This window comes from Salvelinus fontinalis, chromosome 25, assembly GCF_029448725.1.
Source record: "Salvelinus fontinalis isolate EN_2023a chromosome 25, ASM2944872v1, whole genome shotgun sequence".
Lineage (NCBI taxonomy): Eukaryota > Metazoa > Chordata > Actinopteri > Salmoniformes > Salmonidae > Salvelinus > Salvelinus fontinalis.
In genome coordinates, this window is record NC_074689.1 from 33,417,998 (window position 1) to 33,436,143 (window position 18,146).

At 44.1% G+C, this 18,146-nt stretch overlaps 1 protein-coding gene across 3 annotated transcripts; it reads left to right on the forward strand.

The window, feature by feature from the left end:
* The first annotated feature begins 5,038 nt into the window (after window positions 1–5,038).
* Window positions 5,039–17,673, forward strand: lrrc34 (leucine rich repeat containing 34). 3 transcript variants are annotated; one of them, XM_055882006.1, is made up of 10 exons: window positions 5,039–5,210; window positions 5,338–5,450; window positions 8,807–8,871; window positions 8,991–9,074; window positions 10,885–11,013; window positions 12,327–12,422; window positions 12,624–12,778; window positions 12,922–13,077; window positions 13,274–13,400; window positions 17,365–17,673. In XM_055882006.1, exons 1-10 carry the CDS (start codon window positions 5,107–5,109, stop codon window positions 17,569–17,571), a joined length of 1,236 nt encoding a protein of 411 aa, XP_055737981.1. In that variant the 5' UTR covers window positions 5,039–5,106; the 3' UTR covers window positions 17,572–17,673. The 3 variants fall into 3 exon arrangements, with proteins under 3 accessions (XP_055737981.1, XP_055737983.1, XP_055737982.1); XM_055882008.1 differs by lacking the exon at window positions 12,327–12,422; XM_055882007.1 differs by lacking the exon at window positions 8,991–9,074.
* Window positions 17,674–18,146: the final 473 nt, after the last annotated feature.

Sequence of the window (18,146 nt, forward strand, 5' to 3'; positions counted from 1 at the left end):
TGTGTTGAATTTGCCCCAAACATAATGCTTTGTATTCTGGACATAATGTTCATTTATTTGCAGTTTTATTTCGTGCCTTATTCCAAATAGGATGCATGTTTAGAAATATTTTATTCTGTAGAGGCTTCCTTCTTTTCACTCTGTCATTTAGGTTAGTATTGTGTAGTTGTTGATCCATCCTCAGTTTTCTCCTATCACAGCCATTAAACTTTGTAACTGTTTTAAAGTCACAATTGGCCTCATGGTGAAATAAATCCTTGAGCAGTTTCCTTCCTTTCCGGCAACTGAGTTAGGAAGGACCAGAGGCGATTTTAGCATGTTTATCTTAGTAAGACAAAAAAAAAGGAAAAAGAAGGGGAATGCATTCCAGCAAAGCCACTAACTACACAACACTAAACAATACATTAATTGCACTATAACGGTGACAAACCGTGCCCACAAACTGTTAGGGCCTACATAAAGCTTTCCCAACAGCAGAGTCCCAACAGCTGTCCCAACACCTTACCACTACACCTGGCCATCAGCAGAGCGTTCTCTGGCAGCGAAATAGTTCATTCAGCCTCATTTACTGTCTTTAAAAAAAACATAGCTGATATGGCTGACTAGCTTATACAAATGTGGTTTCTAATGACAATTGAGATGTACAAACTATGTCATAAAGGGACGACAAGCGGATAAGAGGCAATCCGTAATTTCGATTAAGACAATGAGCACGCTAGGACGGGTGTAGCGTTAGTCAATATAACTATTTGTTTTGTACTTTTGAAATGTACAGCGACAGAATTCAGAGCATGCGCTGTTCTTACAGTGCTCTCCCTGTTCTCCCAAGTTAGAACTGTAGGATAAATGAAGGGGGCATATAAGCAGACAATGAAAGCTCTTAAAATAGCGCTTAAAAAGCGCTTAAAATATTCGATGATTAGAACAGGATAGAACAGCGGCGTCTGGTAAGACAAGGGGCGGCGGACTATGTATTTTTGTAAATAACAGCTGGTGCACGATATCTAAGGAAGTCTCGAACTATTGCTCGCCTGAGATAGAGTATCTCATGATAAGCTGTAGACCACACTACCTACCGAGAGAGTTTTCATCTGTATTCTTCGTAGCTGTTTACATACCACCACAGTCAGAGGCTGGCATTAAGACAGCATTGAATGAATTATATTCCGCCATAAGCAAACAAGAACACGCTCACCCAGAGGCGGTGCTCCTAGTAGCCGGGTACTTTAATGCAGGGAAACTTAAATCTGTTTTACCAAATTTCTATCAGCATGTTAAATATGTAACCAGAGGAAAAATAACTCTGAACCACCTATACTCAACACACAGAGACGCATACAAAGGTCTCCCTCGCCCTCCATTCGGCAAATCTGACCATAATTCTATCCACCTGATTCCTGCTAACAAGCAAAAATGAAAGGAGGAAGCACCAGTGACTAGATCAATAAAAAAGTAGTCAGATGAAGTAGATGCTAAGCTACAGGACTGTTTTGCTAGCACAGACTGGAATATGTTCCGGGATTCCTCCGATGAAATTGAGTACACCACATCAGTCATTGGCTTCATCAGTAAGTGCATCGATGATGTCGTCCCCACAGTGACCGTACGTACATACACCAACCAAAAGCTGTGGATTACAGGCAGCATCCGCACTGAGCTAAAGGCTAGAGCTGCCGTTTTCAAGGAGTGGGACTCTAACCCGGAACCTTATAAGAAATCCCACTTTGCCCTCCGACGAACCATCAAACAGGCAAAGCGTCAATACAGGACTAAGATTGAATCGTACTACACCGGCTCTGACGCTCGTCGGATGTGGCAGGGCATGCAAACCATTACAGACTACAAAGGGAAGCACAGCCAAGAGCGCCCCAGTGACACAAGCCTACCAGACGAGCTAAAGTACTTCTATGCTCGCTTCGAGGCAAGTAACACTGAAACATGCATGAGAGCACCAGCTGTTCCGGAAGACTGTGTAGTAAGACCTTTAAAGAACATTCACGAGGCCGCAGGGCCAGACGGATTACCATGCGCGGACCAATTGGCAAGTGTCTTCACTGACATTTTCAACCTCTCCCTGTCCCGAGTCTGTAATACCAACATGTTTTAAGCAGACCACCATAGTGCCTGTGCCCAAGAACACTAAGGTAACCTGCCTAAATGACTACTGACCCGTAGCACACACGTCTGTAGCCATGAAGTACTTTGAAAGGCTGTTCATGGCTCACATCAACACCATCATCCCAGAAACCCTAGTACACCATGAGAGTCGTGTAGAGGGCACATCAAAACCTATTCCATCTAAGGAGACTGAAAAGATTTGGCATGGGTCTTCAGATCCTCAAAAGTTTCTACAGCTGCACCATCGAGAGCATCCTGACTGGTTGCATCACTGCCTGGTATGGCAACAGCTTGGCCTCCAACTGCAAGGCACTACAGAGGGTAGTGCCTTGGCCCAGTACATGGCCCAGCGAATGGCCCAGTACATCACTGGGGCCAAGCTTCCTGCCATCCAGGACCTCTATACCAAGAGGTGTCAGAGGTAGGCCCTAAAAATTGTCAGACTCCAGCCACCCTAGTCATAGACTGTTCTCTCTGCTCCCGCACGGCAAGCGGTACCGGAGCGCCAAGTCTAGGTCCAAGAGGCTTCTAAACAGCTTCTACCCCCAAGCCATAAGACTCCTGAACATCTAGTCAAATGGCTACCCAGACTATTTGCATTGCCCCCCTCCCTTTACATCACTGCTACTCTCTGTTGTCATCAATGCACTTTAATAACTCTACCTACATGTACATACTACCTCAACTAACAGGTGCTCCCCACACATTGACTCTTTATCGGGAAACCGCTGTATATAGTCTCGCTATTGTTATTTTACTGCTGTTCTTTAATTACTTGTTACTTTTATCACTTTTTCTTATCTGTATTTTTTAAAAACTGCATTGTTGGTTAGGGGGTCATAAGTAAGCATTTCACTGTAAGGTCTACTACACCTGTTGTATTCGGCGCATGTGACTAATAAAATTTGATTCAATTTGATTACATTGCTCTAAAATAGGTTATAGGCTACAGTAGAACAGTCAGAACAGTAGGCGAAATGAAGAGGGGTAAATAGACCAAATTATTAGGGTGAGGCACATGGGCTAACATCTTACTACACAACATACACTTAGTATTATTTTTTTAGCTACAGTATACATATCTCCCTGGCATATTACATAATTTATGAAGCAGCATACAAGTCATTTTTGGACTCACATTGCTGTGCTCGGCTCACTTAAACAGGAAGGTGGCGTGGCGATCCTCCGAGTAAACGGTTGTTTGGAGCGTGGCACAAATCATGCTTCATTGACAGCATGGCCAATGTTGAACGTTAATCATTTTAAACTTGGAATAGAGCCCCTTAATCCCAGATTTGGGATCACATAGCCACTGTCACTGATTCCTGTGGTGAAATATTCTATGGAATATATATTCTTTGTCTTTTCTTCAAACAATCATCTTTATTCAATATTGATTGATTATTGCAATATTGAAACCGTCACTATTGAGCCTACCCTTTACAGACCATGCTGTCCCTTATATATCTGATACCAAGATTGCTCAGTCACCCCCCCCCCCTCCATATAGCACAGGTGTCAAACTCATTCCACGGGGGGGGGGGCGTCTGCGGGTTTTCGCTCCTCCCTTATACTTGATTGATGAATTAACATCACTAATTAGTTAGGAACTCCCCACACCTGGTTGTCTAGGGCTTTATTGAAAGGAAAAACCAAAAACCTGCAGACACTAGGCCCTCCGTGGAATGAGTTTGATGCCCCTGCCATACAGATTGGGGGAACCATAAGCCACTTTTTGTTCATTCTGTGTTCATCTGCCTCTGGTGCTGTCTCCCAGATGCCAGGATAATTAGGAATAATAATTAATAATTAGGATAATTAGGAATTTGATCTGTTCCTCCATGCTATCTTGGGGACTGTCACGTTCCTGACCTGTTTTCTGTTTGTATGTGTTATTTGGTCAGGACGTGAGTTTGGGTGGGCAGTCTATGTTTTCTGTTTCTATGTTTGTTTAAGGGTTGCCTGGTATGGCTCTCAATTAGAGGCAGGTGTTTGGCGTTTCCTCTAATTGAGAGTCATATTAAGCTAGGTTGTTTCACATTGTTTGTTGTGGGTGGTTGTCTCCTGTGTCTGTCGTTGCGCCACATGGGACTGTTTCGGTTTTGTTTGTTTTATGTAGGCAGTTTTCGTGTTCATGCGTTCTTCGTGTTTCATGTGAGTTCGTCGTTCAGGTCTGTCTACATCGTTTATTTGTTTTTGTAACTTCAAGTGTTCGTTCGTGTTTTGTTTATTAAACATCATGTCTAAGTATCACGCTGCGTCTTGGTTCAATCCATGCTCCTCCTCTTCGGAGGAAGAGGAGAACCATTACAGGGACACCCACCACATCTTATTTTAAAGATATGTTTTTTTTAAACCTTTATTTAACTAGGCAAGTCAGTTAAGAACAAATTCTTATTTACAATGACGGCCTACCGGGGAACAGTGGGTTAACTGCCTTGTTCAGGGGCAGAACGACAGATGTTTACCTTGTCAGCTTGGGGATTCGATCCAGCAACCTTTCGGTTACTGGCCCAACGCTCTAAACTACCTGCCGCCCCATACTGACTCGAGACATTTCAGATTTTCATTTGTAAACATTTTGAAAAACATAATTCCACTTTGGGTATTGTGTGTAGGCCAGTGACACAATAATGTCAATCTCAATTTAATGTATTTTAAAATACGGCTGTAACAACAATGTTGAAAAAGTCAACGGATGTGAATACTTTCTGAAGGCACTGTAGATGCACCACTATACTTAGATTTTACCCTTAACATTTTACATTAGTGTGGATTGAAGAAAGTTAACGTTTTAAAAAATGTGTTTCTTTTATCATCAGAGATTGAATAATTCTAATGAATGTTGGGTGCGCGTTTTTTCGCTTGCATTTTTTATTTTACAAGCGCGGGTGCGCGCCTGTGTTGCCATAGGAATGTAAACATTTCCTTGTCCTCTGGCCTTGACTGGTGTTTTGTCATTCATAGCTAGGTTAAAGTTTCGCTACTATGGGAAGTATTACAGATGTTTACTCCTCTGTCTGCAAAGAACTAAAACTACGAACTAATCGATACATTTTAGAAGTCCTGCAAGAGACGGAGGGGAAGACGGGGTAGGTTCGCAGCATCATGGCATGCTGCAGTTAATTTTCTAGCCGCAAAAGCAACTTCTCATACTGACATTCACGTTTCTCACGAACGAGTTTAACCAAGCCCTGCCTGCCTGTCTGCATTCCGTAGAGACATCACACTCAAACTGACTGGGAACGACAGGCTGAGAAAGGTAGAACAAGTGACCAACAAAGATGCTCTCGCTCTGTCCAGAACCCTCCGAGACAACGACTCAGTGACAGGTAGATAGACATGTGTACCGTTGAGACCATAGATAGCCTGCATTCTAACAAAATCCTCAAGTGGGATCCTCCTCTCCTTCATCACTGGTCTGCGAAGTCAGAGGATAGGATAGGTCAGGGGTGTCAAACTCAATCCACGGAGGGCCTAGTGTCTGCAGGTTTTTGGTTTTTCCTTTCAATAAAGCCCTAGACAACCAGGTGTGGGGAGTTCCTAACTAATTAGTGATGTTAATTCATCAATCAAGTATAAGGGAGGAGCGAAAACCCGCAGACACTCGGCCCTCCGTGGAATGAGTTTGACACCTGTGGGATAGGTGAACGCATTGTAGACATGCAAGCACAGGGATATGCTTTCTCCTGTCGGGTTCTTAGATCCACGGCCGGCGCCAGAACGAATCAGTTGGACTTGACTGGTGATTTTCATAGGTGCGCTCGTTTGTTGAGGAACCTCCCACGCGTGTACGCACTTACGCGTTCACAATTTTTGTTACGGGTGTCAATAGTAAAGACCAGACAGTTCGTGAGTTGCAACGTTGGGGAAGCTTACAATTTATGTCAATTGTGATTATTTGTTATATGCGCATTTTCGTGGAACAGTTTCATTTCAATAACGTTTTTGTTCTCAAAATAATTGTCACTTGGTTAATTTTATTTAAGATTTTTATGATTATAAAAATCTAAAAGTTCAAATTCAGCTATGGCGAGAGCACTAGCCTCTGCCATGTGGACACATTGGTACACTGTGATCCATTGGCGACTAAAGAAATGAGAGCATAGAACTTCCGTGTCAACTAAGTAAAATACACACGCCTAAAGCAGTAAAAAAAAAAGACAAATATCCTGATAAATTCCGGTTCTTTCAATCAAATGAACCTCTCTACTCCACCTGTCTGCCTCACTTTATATCCATCTTGACTTGAACAATTGCAAGTGTAGTGCAACATTGTATCAAATCATCACTGGGTCCAGCCGAAGCTGTCACTAGTGAACTTATTCCTGGCCCTCAGAGTTTCCTGAGCCAGTTAGCTCAGAACAGACAGCTGTTTTTTTTATGATGTTTCCACTGGATATATGGGATCATCAGATTATGATATTTTGCTCTTTCACATAAAAAAATAACTAGCTGTGGATTGTTTCAAATCACAAGTGTGTTTGGGAAACCCACTGTTTGGGTAGTGCGCGTGGCAGTATGTATAGCTGATTGAGTTGCAGCTGTCAGTGATAAGCGTCTAAAATATGTGTTAAGATAATGTGTCTTGAGTATAACTTAAAATGGTGCATCAAGAAGAAGATGGCGAAGATACGGTGCGTCTCTCTCCAGGATGCGAATGCATGCATATGTAGGAAAAGGCCCATTTGGCAATGTCTGATTTCTGATTGTCTTAACTCACTACGTACACCACTAATAAAATTTGCTTCTCAGTCATTTTTTCTTTGCCTCACACAAGTCAACGAAGTCTGCTTTTCTTAACATACATTGCAAATGATAGTTCCTATTTGAAAAATCTTTCCAATACTCCCAGCCTCGATAATCACCAAGCTTCGGTGTGAATAAGACGCTAATGATCCTCTGTGGCTAAGTCATACTCTCTGGTGAAGTATTTTGAATGATTATTTAGACTGGAATAATTATATAATTTTGTCGAAACATCAATTTACTTTAGGGCAATCCAGCATCCTAACAATTAATCAAATTCAGTCAAATGTATTGTAGTGCTATAAAGAAACCCAGTCTAAAGCAATGCAGATGTAGAAGCACAGTGGTTAGGAAAATTTCCCTAGAAAGGCTGGAACCTAGGAAGAAACCTAGAGAGGAACCAGGCTCTGAGGGGTGACCAGTTCTCTTCTGGCTGTGCCGGGTGGAGATTATATTCTAAGAATAATAATCACAGTGGTTGTAGAGGGTGCAACAGGTCAGTACCTCAGGAGTAAATGTCAGGTGGCTTTTCATAGCTGAGCATTCAGAGGTCGAGACTGCAGGTGCGGTAGAGAGAGAGTCGGAAAACAGCAGGTCCGGGACCAGTTAGCACGTTCGGTGAACAGGTCAGGGTTCCATAGCCGCCATCAGAACAGTTGAAACTGGAACAGCATCATGACCTGGTGGACTGGGGACAGCCAGGAGTCATCAGGTCAGGTAGTACTGAGGCATGATCCTAGGGCTCAGGTCCTCTGGGAGGGGGAGCGAGGGAGAGAGAGAGAATTAGAGGGAACATACTTAAATTTACACAGGACACCAGATAAGACAGGATAATTACACCAGATAGACTATTGCAGCATAGATACTGGAGGCTGAGACGTGTGGGTTGGTCCGACGATACCCCCGGAGATGGCCAACCAGGCAGGATATAACCCCACCCCCTTTGCCAAAGCACATTGCCTTTGTCTACACTTTGCCTTTGTCTACACATACTTAGACAGAGGGGCACTGTTTCACTGTCCAGATAGCATCAGCTACATGGTCTACACATACTGAGACAGAGGGGTGCTGTTTCACTGTCCAGACAGCATCAGATACATGGTCTACACATACTGAGACAGAGGGGCGCTGTTTCACTGTCCAGACAGCATCAGATACATGGTCTACACATACTGAGACAGAGGGGCGCTGTTTCACTGTCCAGACAGCATCAGATACATGGTCTACACATACTGAGACAGAGGGGTGCTGTTTCACTGTCCAGACAGCATCAGATACATGGTCTACACATACTGAGACAGAGGGGCGCTGTTTCACTGTCCAGACAGCATCAGATACATGGTCTACACATACTGAGACAGAGGGGCGCTGTTTCACTGTCCAGACAGCATCAGATACATGGTCTACACATACTGAGACAGAGGGGCGCTGTTTCACTGTCCAGACAGCATCAGATACATGGTCTACACATACTGAGACAGAGGGGCGCTGTTTCACTGTCCAGACATCATCAGATACATGGTCTACACATACTGAGACAGAGGGGCGCTGTTTCACTGTCCAGACAGCATCAGATACATGGTCTACACATACTGAGACAGAGGGGCGCTGTTTCACTGTCCAGACAGCATCAGATACATGGTCTACACATACTGAGACAGAGGGGCGCTGTTTCACTCGCTCGGATGCTTTAACTGGATTCATGTCTTTCTGTCGGCACGCGTCGCTGTGAAATAAATTATTAATATTAAAATGTTTTATTTGGATGTGCAAAGAGGTACGGTAGGGCGGGCCAGGCCCTCAAAGGCCCGCCCATAACGCTGACCCTGCTTAGATCAGTGAAGATGAGGGAGAGGAGAGAACTTCACTTATAGATATTGAGATGCACTTTTATGTCCATGTGTCTTGTTGTTCATCCAGGTGTGTTGTTGATTGACAGGTCTGGACTTGAGGTACAACTGCATCACAGACGAGGGGGCGGGACACCTCGCTGACCTCCTCAAGGTAACCTGGTCACATATAATGGAGGTCGATTAGAACACTGGTCCCATTTCCTAAAATCCAGACATGCTGTTGTTAAGTGTGTATTAAGCGGTGTGTTGTTGTGTGTTATATTGTGTCAGGAGAACGTGTGTCTGCGCTCTCTGGACCTGACGTGTAACGACATTCAGACAGACGGAGCTGAATACATTGCAAAGAGTTTGACTGTATGTACAGTTGAAGTTGGAAGTTTACATACACTTAGGTTGAAATCATTAAAACTAGTTTTTCAACCACTCCACAAATGTCTTGTTAACAAACTATAGTTTTGGCAGGTCGGTTAGGACATCTACTTTGTGCATGACACAAGTAATTTTTCCAACAATTGTTAACAGACATATTATTTCACTTATAATTCACTGTATCCCAATTCCATTGGGTCAGAAGTTTACATACACTAAGTTGACTGTGCCTTTAAACAGCTTGGAAAATTCCCTGAAAATGATGTCATGGATTTAGAAGCTTCTGTTAGGCTAATTGACATAATTTGAGTCAATTGGAGGTGTACCTGTGGATGTATATCAAGGCCTACCTTGAAACTCAGTGCCTCTTTGCTTGACATCATGGGAAAATCACCCCCCCCCCCCCCCAAAAAAAAGAAAGAAATTAGCCAAAACCTCAGAACATTTTTTGTAGACCTCCACAAGTCTGGTTCATCCTTGGGAGCAATTTCCAAACGCCTGAAGGTACCACGTTCATCTGTAAAAACAATAGTGCGCAAGTATAAACACCACAGGACCACGCAGCCGTCATACCGCTCAGGAAAGAGACGCGTTCTGTCTCCTAGAGATGAAGGTACTTTGGTGGGAAAAGTGCAAATCAATCACAGAACAGCAGCAAACAACCTTGTGAAGATGCTGGAGGAAACAGGTACAAAAGTATCTATATCCACAGTAAAACGAGTCCTATATCGACACAACCTGCAAGGCCGCTCTGCAAGGAAGAAGCCACTGCTCCAAACCCGCCATAAAAAAGCCAGACTACAATTTGCAACTGCACATGGGGACAACGATCGTACTTTTTGGAGAAATGTCCTCTGGTCCGATGAAACAAAAATAGAACTGTTTGGACATAATAATGACCATCGTTATGTTTGGAGGAAAAAGGGGGAGGCTTGCAAGTCGAGGAACACCATCCCAACTGTGAAGCACGGGGGTGTCAGCTTCATGTTGTGGGGGTGCTTTGCTCCAGGACGGACTGGTGCACTTCACAAAATAGCTGGCATCATGAGAAAGGAAAAGGATGTGGATATATTTAAGCAACATCTCAAGACATCAGTCAGGAAGTTAAAACTTGGTCTCAAATGGGTCTTCCAATTGGGCAATGACCCCAAGCATACTTTCAAAGTTGTGGCAAAATGGCTTAAAGACAACAAAGTCAAGCTATTGGAGTGGCCATCACAAAGCCCTGACCCTAATCCTATAGCAAATTTGTGGGCAGAACAGAAAAGGGTGTGCAAGCAAAGAGGCCTACAAACCTGACTCAGTTACACCAGCTCTGTCAGGAGGAATGGGCCAAAATTCACCCAACTTATTGTGGGAAGCTTGTGGAAGGCTACCTGAAACATTTGACCCAAGTTAAACAATTGAAAGGCAATCCTACCAAATACTATTTGAGTGTATGTAAACTTCTGACCCACGGGGAATGTGATGAAATAAATAAACGCTGAATTAAATCATTTTCTCTACTATTATTCTGACATTTCACATTCTTAAAATAAAGTGGTAATCCTAACTGACCTAAAACAGGGAATTTTTACTAGGATTAAATGTCAGGAATTGTAAAAAACTGAGTTAAAATGTATTTGGCTAAGGTGTATGTAAACTTCCGACTTCAACTGTATATATACATTATTTTATAAATACACTATGCAGTAGCTATATAGACCACATAAAACAACATACAGGAAGTCTTCAATACATGATTTCTCCATTTGTATACACCATGTAAAGTGTGCGTGTTTTTCACTATCTCCAGTCTAATGATGCCCTCCTGTCTCTGAGGATGACTGGTAATAAGATAGGGAATGGAGGAGCCATGCACTTCGCCAGCATGCTGCAGGTCAACTCTACACTACAGGAGCTGGACGTGGCCGACTCTGACCTGGTAACACATGCGCCACACACTCTCGCATACATATACTGGCTGTGTCCGAGTTGGGATGTAGGGTTTGAGCAAAGCCTGAAGGTAGGGAGCAGCAGTTCCTCTTGCTGCTCCATAGGCAAGTACCATGGTCTTCTAGTGGATGTGAGCCAGTGGAGTGTGTGAACGAATGTGGTGACATGGGAGAAGTTGGGAAGGTTGAACACCAGGTGGGCTGCAGTGTACTGGATAAGTTGCAGGGGTTTGACGGTACAAGCGCGGAGCCCAGCCAACAACAATTGCCAGGATTAGGACCTGCGCCGCTTCCTGTGTGAGGTAGGGTCGTACTCTACGGATGTTGTAGAGCATGAATCTGCAGGAGCGAGTCACTGCTTTGATGTTGTTTGCCGAGAACTACAGGGTGTTGTCCAGGGTCAGGCCATGGTTATTGGCGCTCTGGGAGGGGGACACCGTTGAGTTGTCAACCATGATGGAGGTCTTGGAGCGGGCAGGCTTTCCCCGGGAGGAAGAGCAACTCCACCTTGTCGAGGTTAAGCTTAAGGTGGTGGGCTGATATCCAAGCTTAGATATCTGCCAAAAACTAAAACAATCCATATGTTCAAATCAAAAGGCCTGATTAACATGACATCATTAACACAGCCACATCCTGAGTCCCCAGTGCTGACACATTCACAAATCAAAAGATGGTTTAGTATTTACTTTAAAAGCTCTGATGAAGGCCAAGAGAACAAGAAACACTTTTCCATGAGAAAACAGAAATCCACCCCCCAAAAAATCTGATTTTAAGGAGAACAAAAACTATTTAGCCTGCATTTGAACACCACCGCAGAAGCTTCGCTATTCGTCATCTTCCCAATTAAGTAGCTTCGTTTTGTTGTTTGGTTACTTGAAGAGAACCAGGGCCTATCACATGCAGACCACCTCTTCCGGTGCATTGTGGAAACGTGTGCATCGAATTCTACTAGATGAAGAGTTGAAATTAGTGTAACATCCTGGCATTTAAACCATACACGATTTTTGAAAATCCACATACTATAAAACATTCTATTTTCGAATACTGAGAATTTGTCATGCGCGATTGCGTTGTTTCCCGCTATTTGTTGATTTCAGTAGTGCATCCCCATATGTAATTGATGAGCTGTTGTCAAAGCCAAAATGAGTATGACATCCGGGCATTTAAAGTATACTCGATTTTTTTTTTTCTCGCATGCTCAAATGGCCTACTAGGATAAAAGTTTGGGTATTCAGACATGGTCGCTCTCGCTCTCGCTCTCTCTTATATATTTATTTATATTTATTTATTTATATATATATAGGGGACTCAGAGTGTGATAGCGTTTGCCATCGTCTTGAACAACAACAAGAGTCTCCGATCTGTCAACATCAGCAGACCTCTACTCTTCAGCCACCAGGTACACTGCACACAACGTGTACTAGACGTGGTCTTCAGAAAGACTACCATGTCAGAACATATGTGCATCTTTTGTGTGGCTCTGTCTCTTTCTGAGAAAATAAAAGCTGCAAACTCGAATGGCTACGATGCAATACGTTTAGTAAAGCCACCTTTCGACAGCTACGCTGCCTTCATCAGGTTCTCTCTCTCTCTGTCATAGGAGGAGACAGCGGTCCATCTGTCAGGTATGTTGGTGGTTAATCAGTGTCTGAGGGAGCTGCACCTGGGAAAGATGGGCATGACTGACTGTGGAGTGGAGAGACTCACTGACGCCCTGAGAACCAACTACACCCTCAAATACCTGGACTTACGCTGGTACACACACACCGTACACAGACACACACGCACCATGCACAGAAACATCATACACTCAAAGACCATACACATACTTACATACACCATAAGCACGCTCATAGTTACTCACACCATACACCCCTCTCTGTCTGTCCTCTGCTCAGTAACCGTGTGACTCGTGATGGGGCGCGGTGTCTAGCAAAGGTCCTGAAGAACAATGGAACCTTGGAGATTCTGGACCTGGCGTTCAATCGCATCGAAGACGATGGCGCCCTCTACCTCAGCCAGGCTATCGCCCTGCCCACCTGCAACCTCAAAGCGTGAGACAGACATACACACACACCTCACCTTTAACCCACCCCCAAACCTTGAGTGTTACTTATTGGACAAGTTACGTTAGTGCTTACATTTTTCACTTTGTTTCAAAACTTTTCCTACATTTTCGTTCCTACTGAACACAACCCAGGATTTATCCAACTCTCTCTTCTCCCTCTCTCTCTTGCTCTGTCTCTCCAGGTTGTCTATCCCCAGTAATAACATAGCTACTGTTGGTCTGGTGTCTCTGTCTCGGGCCATGCAGGCTAACAACACTCTCACACACATCTACATTTGGGGGAACAGATTGGAGGAGCCTGTCTGTCAGGTAACACGCACGCACGCACACGCACGCACACACAGATCCATCGGCCAATTTCTTTGGCCACTATACCTATTTTGCCAATTGGACTGAACCCCTTTGCTACACGGAACCCTACTACTCCATCACGACTGGTCTATTCGACGTAACTGCGCGATGAGGCTATAACAGACTTCCTCCGTCGTGACGTCCCTCTATGGCCCTTCTGCTAGCTTGCTATCCCCGGCCTGCTAGCTGTCTGAATCACCGTGTCTCCAGCCAGCCTAACTACTCACTGGACTCCTATGATCACTCGGCTACGCATGCCTCTCCCTAATGTCAATATGCCTTGTCCATTGCTTTGGTTAGTGATTATTGTCTTATTTCACTGTAGAGTCTCTAGCCCTGCTCAATATGGCTTAGCCAACCCTTTAGTTCCACGTCCCACACATGCGCTGACATCAGCTGGTTTAAATGTTTCTAGAGGCAATATCTCTCTCATCATCACACAATGCCTAGGTTTACCTCCAATGTATTCACATCCTACCATACCTTTGTCTGTACATTTTGCCTTGAACCTATTCTATCGCGCCCAGAAACCTGCTCCTTTTACTCTCTGCTCCGAACGTACTAGACGGCCTGTTCTTATAGCTTTTAGCCGTACCCTTATCCTACTCCTCCTCTGTTCCTCCGGTGATGTAGAGGTTAATCCAGGGCCTGCAGTGCCTAGCTCCACTCCTATTCCCCAGGTGCTCTCATTTGTTGACTTCTGTAACCGTAAAAGCCTTGGTTTCATGCATGTTAACATTAAAAGCCTCCTCCCTAAGATTGTTTTATTCACTGCTTTAGCACACTCTGCCAACCCGGATGTCCTAGCCGTGCCTGAATCCTGGTTTAGGAAGATCACCAAAAGCCCTGAAATTTCCATCCCTAACTATAACATTTTTCGACAAGATAGAACTGCCAAAGGGGGGGGAGTTAGCCTGCAGAGTTCTGTCTTAATATCTAGGTCTGTACCCAAACAATTCGAGCTTCTACTTTTAAAAATCCACCTTTCCAGAAACAAGTCTCTCACCGTTGCCGCTTGCTATAGACCACCCTCTGCCCCCAGCTGTGCCCTGGACACCATATGTGAATTGATTGCCCCCCATCTATCTTCAGAGCTCGTGCTGCTAGGTGACCTCAACTGGGACATGCTTAACACCCCAGCCATCCTACAATCTAAGCTTGATGCCCTCAATCTCACACAAATTATCAATGGACCTACGGGCACCCTCATAGATATCATCCTAACCAACTTGCCCTCCAAATACACTGCTGTTTTCAACCAAGATCTCAGCGATCACTGCCTCATTGCCTGCAACCGTAATGGGTCTGCGGTCAAACGACCACCCCTCATCACAGTCAAATGCTCCCTAAAACACTTCAGCGAGCAGGCCTTTCTAATCGACCTGGCCCGGGTATCCTGGAAGGATTTTGACTTCATCCCGTCAGTAGAGGATGCCTGGTTATTCTTTAAAAGGGCCTTCTTCACCATTTTAAATAAGCATGCCCCATTCAAAAAATGTAGAACCAGGAACAGATATAGCCCTTGGTTCACTCCAGACCTGACTGCCCTTGACCAACACAAAAACATCCTGTGGCATACTGTATTAGCATCGAATAGCCCCCGTGATATGCAACTTTTCAGGGAAGTTAGGAACCAATATACACAGGCAGTTAGGAAAGCTAAGGCTAGCTTTTTCAAACAGAAATTTGCATCCTGTAGCACAAACTCAAAAAAGTTCTAGGACACTGTAAAGTCCATGGAGAATAAGAGCACCTCCTCCCAACTGCCCACTGCACTGAGGCTAGGAAACATTGTCACCACCGATAAATCCACTATAATTGAGAATTTCAATAAGCATTTTTCTACGGCTGGCCATGCTTTCCACCTGGCTTCCCCTACCACAGTCAACTGCCCTGCACCCCCCACAGCAACTCGCCAAGCCTCCCAATTTCTCCTTCACCCAAATCCAGATAGCTGATGTTCTGAAAGAGCTGCAAAATCTGGACCCTTACAAATCAGCCGAGCTAGACAATCTGGACCCTCTCTAAAATGATCTGCCCGAAATTGTTGCAACCCCTATTACTAGCCTGTTCAACCTCTCTTTCGTATCGTCTGAGATTCCCAAAGATTGGAAGGCTGCCACAATCATCCCCCTCTTCAAAGGGGGAGACACTCTAGACCCAAACTGCTACAGACCTATATCTATCCTACCCTGCCTTTCTAAGGTCTTCGAAAGCCAAGTTAACAAACAGATTACCGACCATTTTGAATCCCACCGTACCTTCTCCGCTAAGCAATCTGGTTTCAGAGCTGGTCATGGGGGCATCTCAGCCACGCTCAAGGTCCTAAACGATATCATAACTGCCATCGATAAGAGACATTACTGTGCAGCCGTATTCATCAACCTGGCAAAGGCTTTCGACTCTGTCAATCACCACATTCTTATCGGCAGACTCAACAGCCTTGGTTTCTCAAATGACTGCCTCGCCTGGTTCACCAACTACTTCTCTGATAGAGTTCAGTGTGTCAAATCGGAGGGCCTGTGGCACCCCCATAGAGATTGCCACAGGCCCTCCGGGTTCAATTCTCAGGCCGACTCTCTTCTCTGTATACATCAATGATGTCGCTCATGCTGCTGGTGTTTCTCTGATCCACTTCTGCGCAGACGACACCATTCTGTATACTTCTGGCCCTTCTTTGGACACTGTGTTAACTAACCTCCAGACGAGCTTCAATGCCATACAACTCTCCTTCCGTGGCCTCCAACTGCTCTTAAATGCAAGTAAAACGAAATGCATGCTCTTCAACCGATCTTTGCCCGCACCTGCGCGCCTGTCCAGCATCACTACTCTGGACGGTTCTGACTTAGAATACGTGGACAGCTACAAATACCTAGGTGTCTGGCTAGACTGTAAACTCTCCTTCCAGACTCACATTAAGCATCTCCAATTCAAAATTAAATCTAGAATGGGCTTCCTATTTCGCAACAAAGCCTCCCTCACTCATGCTGCCAAACATACCCTCGTAAAACTGACCATCCTACCGATCCTCGACTTCGGCGATGTCATCTACAAAATAGGCTCCAACACTCTACCCAAAAAATTGGATGCAGTCTCACATTGCCATCCGTTTTGTCACCAAAGCCCCATATACTACCCACCACTGCGACCTGCACGCTCTCGTTGGCTGGCCCTCGCTTCATACTCGTCGCCAAACCCATTGACTCCAGGTCATCTACAAGTCTTTGCCAGGTAAAGCCCCGCCTTATCTCAGCTCACTGGTCACCATAGCAGCATCCACCCGTAGCACGCGCTCCAGCAGGTATATCTCACTGGTCACCCCCAAAGCCAATTCCTCCTTTGGCCACCTTTCCTTACAGTTCTCTGCTGCCAATGACTGGAACGAACTGCAAAATCACTGAAGCTGGAGACTCATATCTCCCTCACCTTCTTTAAGCACCAGCTGTCAGAGCAGCTCACAGATCACTGCACCTGTACATAGCCCATCTGTAAATAGCCCATCCAACTACCTCATCCCAATACTGTATTTATTTATCTTGTTCCTTTGCACCCCAGTATCTCTACTAGCACATGAATATTCTACACATCTATTCACTCGTGTTTAATTGGTATATTGTAATTACTTTTCCACTATGGCCTATTTATTGCCTTACCTCCCTTATCTTACCTCATTTGCACACACTGTGTATAGACTTTTTCTACTGTATTATTGACTGTATGTTTGTTTATTTTATGTGTAACTCTGTGTTGTTGTATGTGTCGAACTGCTTTGCTTTATCTTGGCCAGGTCGCAGTTGTAAATGAGAAATTGTTCTCAACTAGCCTATCTGGTTAAATAAAGGTGAAATAAAAAAATAAAATAAAAAAAACACACACAAATCAAAATCACACTCGAAGCCACACTCTTACTCCCCTCCACCAGGCTTTCAGTGATCTGCTGTCCAGTGGTCGTCTGTCGTCGGAGCAGACCGATGTGTGTGTGTACGAGGTGGACGGGTGTGTGTGTCTGGCTGAGGTCTTCCATGGGCTGAAGAGGCACTACTACTGGACACCCAGCTACGGACAGGATTTAAATCCTGCTAGCAATGCAGCTGTGACCCTCACAAATACACAACTCTATCCTAACTAACTCCTCACACATACCCTAAACCCTTAATAATACTACCCACATTCAGTTTAACTTGATGCATATATGCACTCTAATAAATATCTAATAAACTGTTTTAAGTAACTTTTCTGTTCATGTCCTATTTGTATCATTCTCTTGTGTTGTATGTTTACGCTGACCGCTTGTCAGGCCCTACTTCCAAAAGAGGTTTTGTAGCCTCAAAATATATTTTCCTGTTATATAAAGGTTAAATAAAAAAATAAAAAAATAATCCTTTTCATACATTTACAATATGGCTGGTACACCAAATATGGCCAACATGTTGATGTGATATAGTTGCCATGGTAATGACCATTTTTGCATAGAACACTAAGAAAAGTTTAGATTGCTCGAATATTCTCCATCTACAGTGCATTCGGAAAGTATTCAGACCCCTTGACTTTTTCCACATTTTGTTACGTTACAGCCTTATTCTAAAATGGATTAAATAGTTTTTTCCCCTCAATCTACACATAATACCCCCATAATGACAAAGAAAAAAACAAACATAAATATTACATTTACATAAGTATTCACCCTTTACTCATTACTTTGTT

Excerpts from the sequence above, each read along its gene's own strand:
- lrrc34 (XM_055882006.1), top strand. The coding sequence starts at position 5,107 with ATGGGAAGTATTACAGATGTTTACTCCTCTGTCTGCAAAGAACTAAAA. Across the intron at positions 8,872-8,990 it reads ACCTCGCTGACCTCCTCAAG|GAGAACGTGTGTCTGCGCTC; the intron begins GTAACCTGGTCA and ends ATATTGTGTCAG. Across the intron at positions 12,423-12,623 it reads CTCTACTCTTCAGCCACCAG|GAGGAGACAGCGGTCCATCT; the intron begins GTACACTGCACA and ends TCTCTGTCATAG.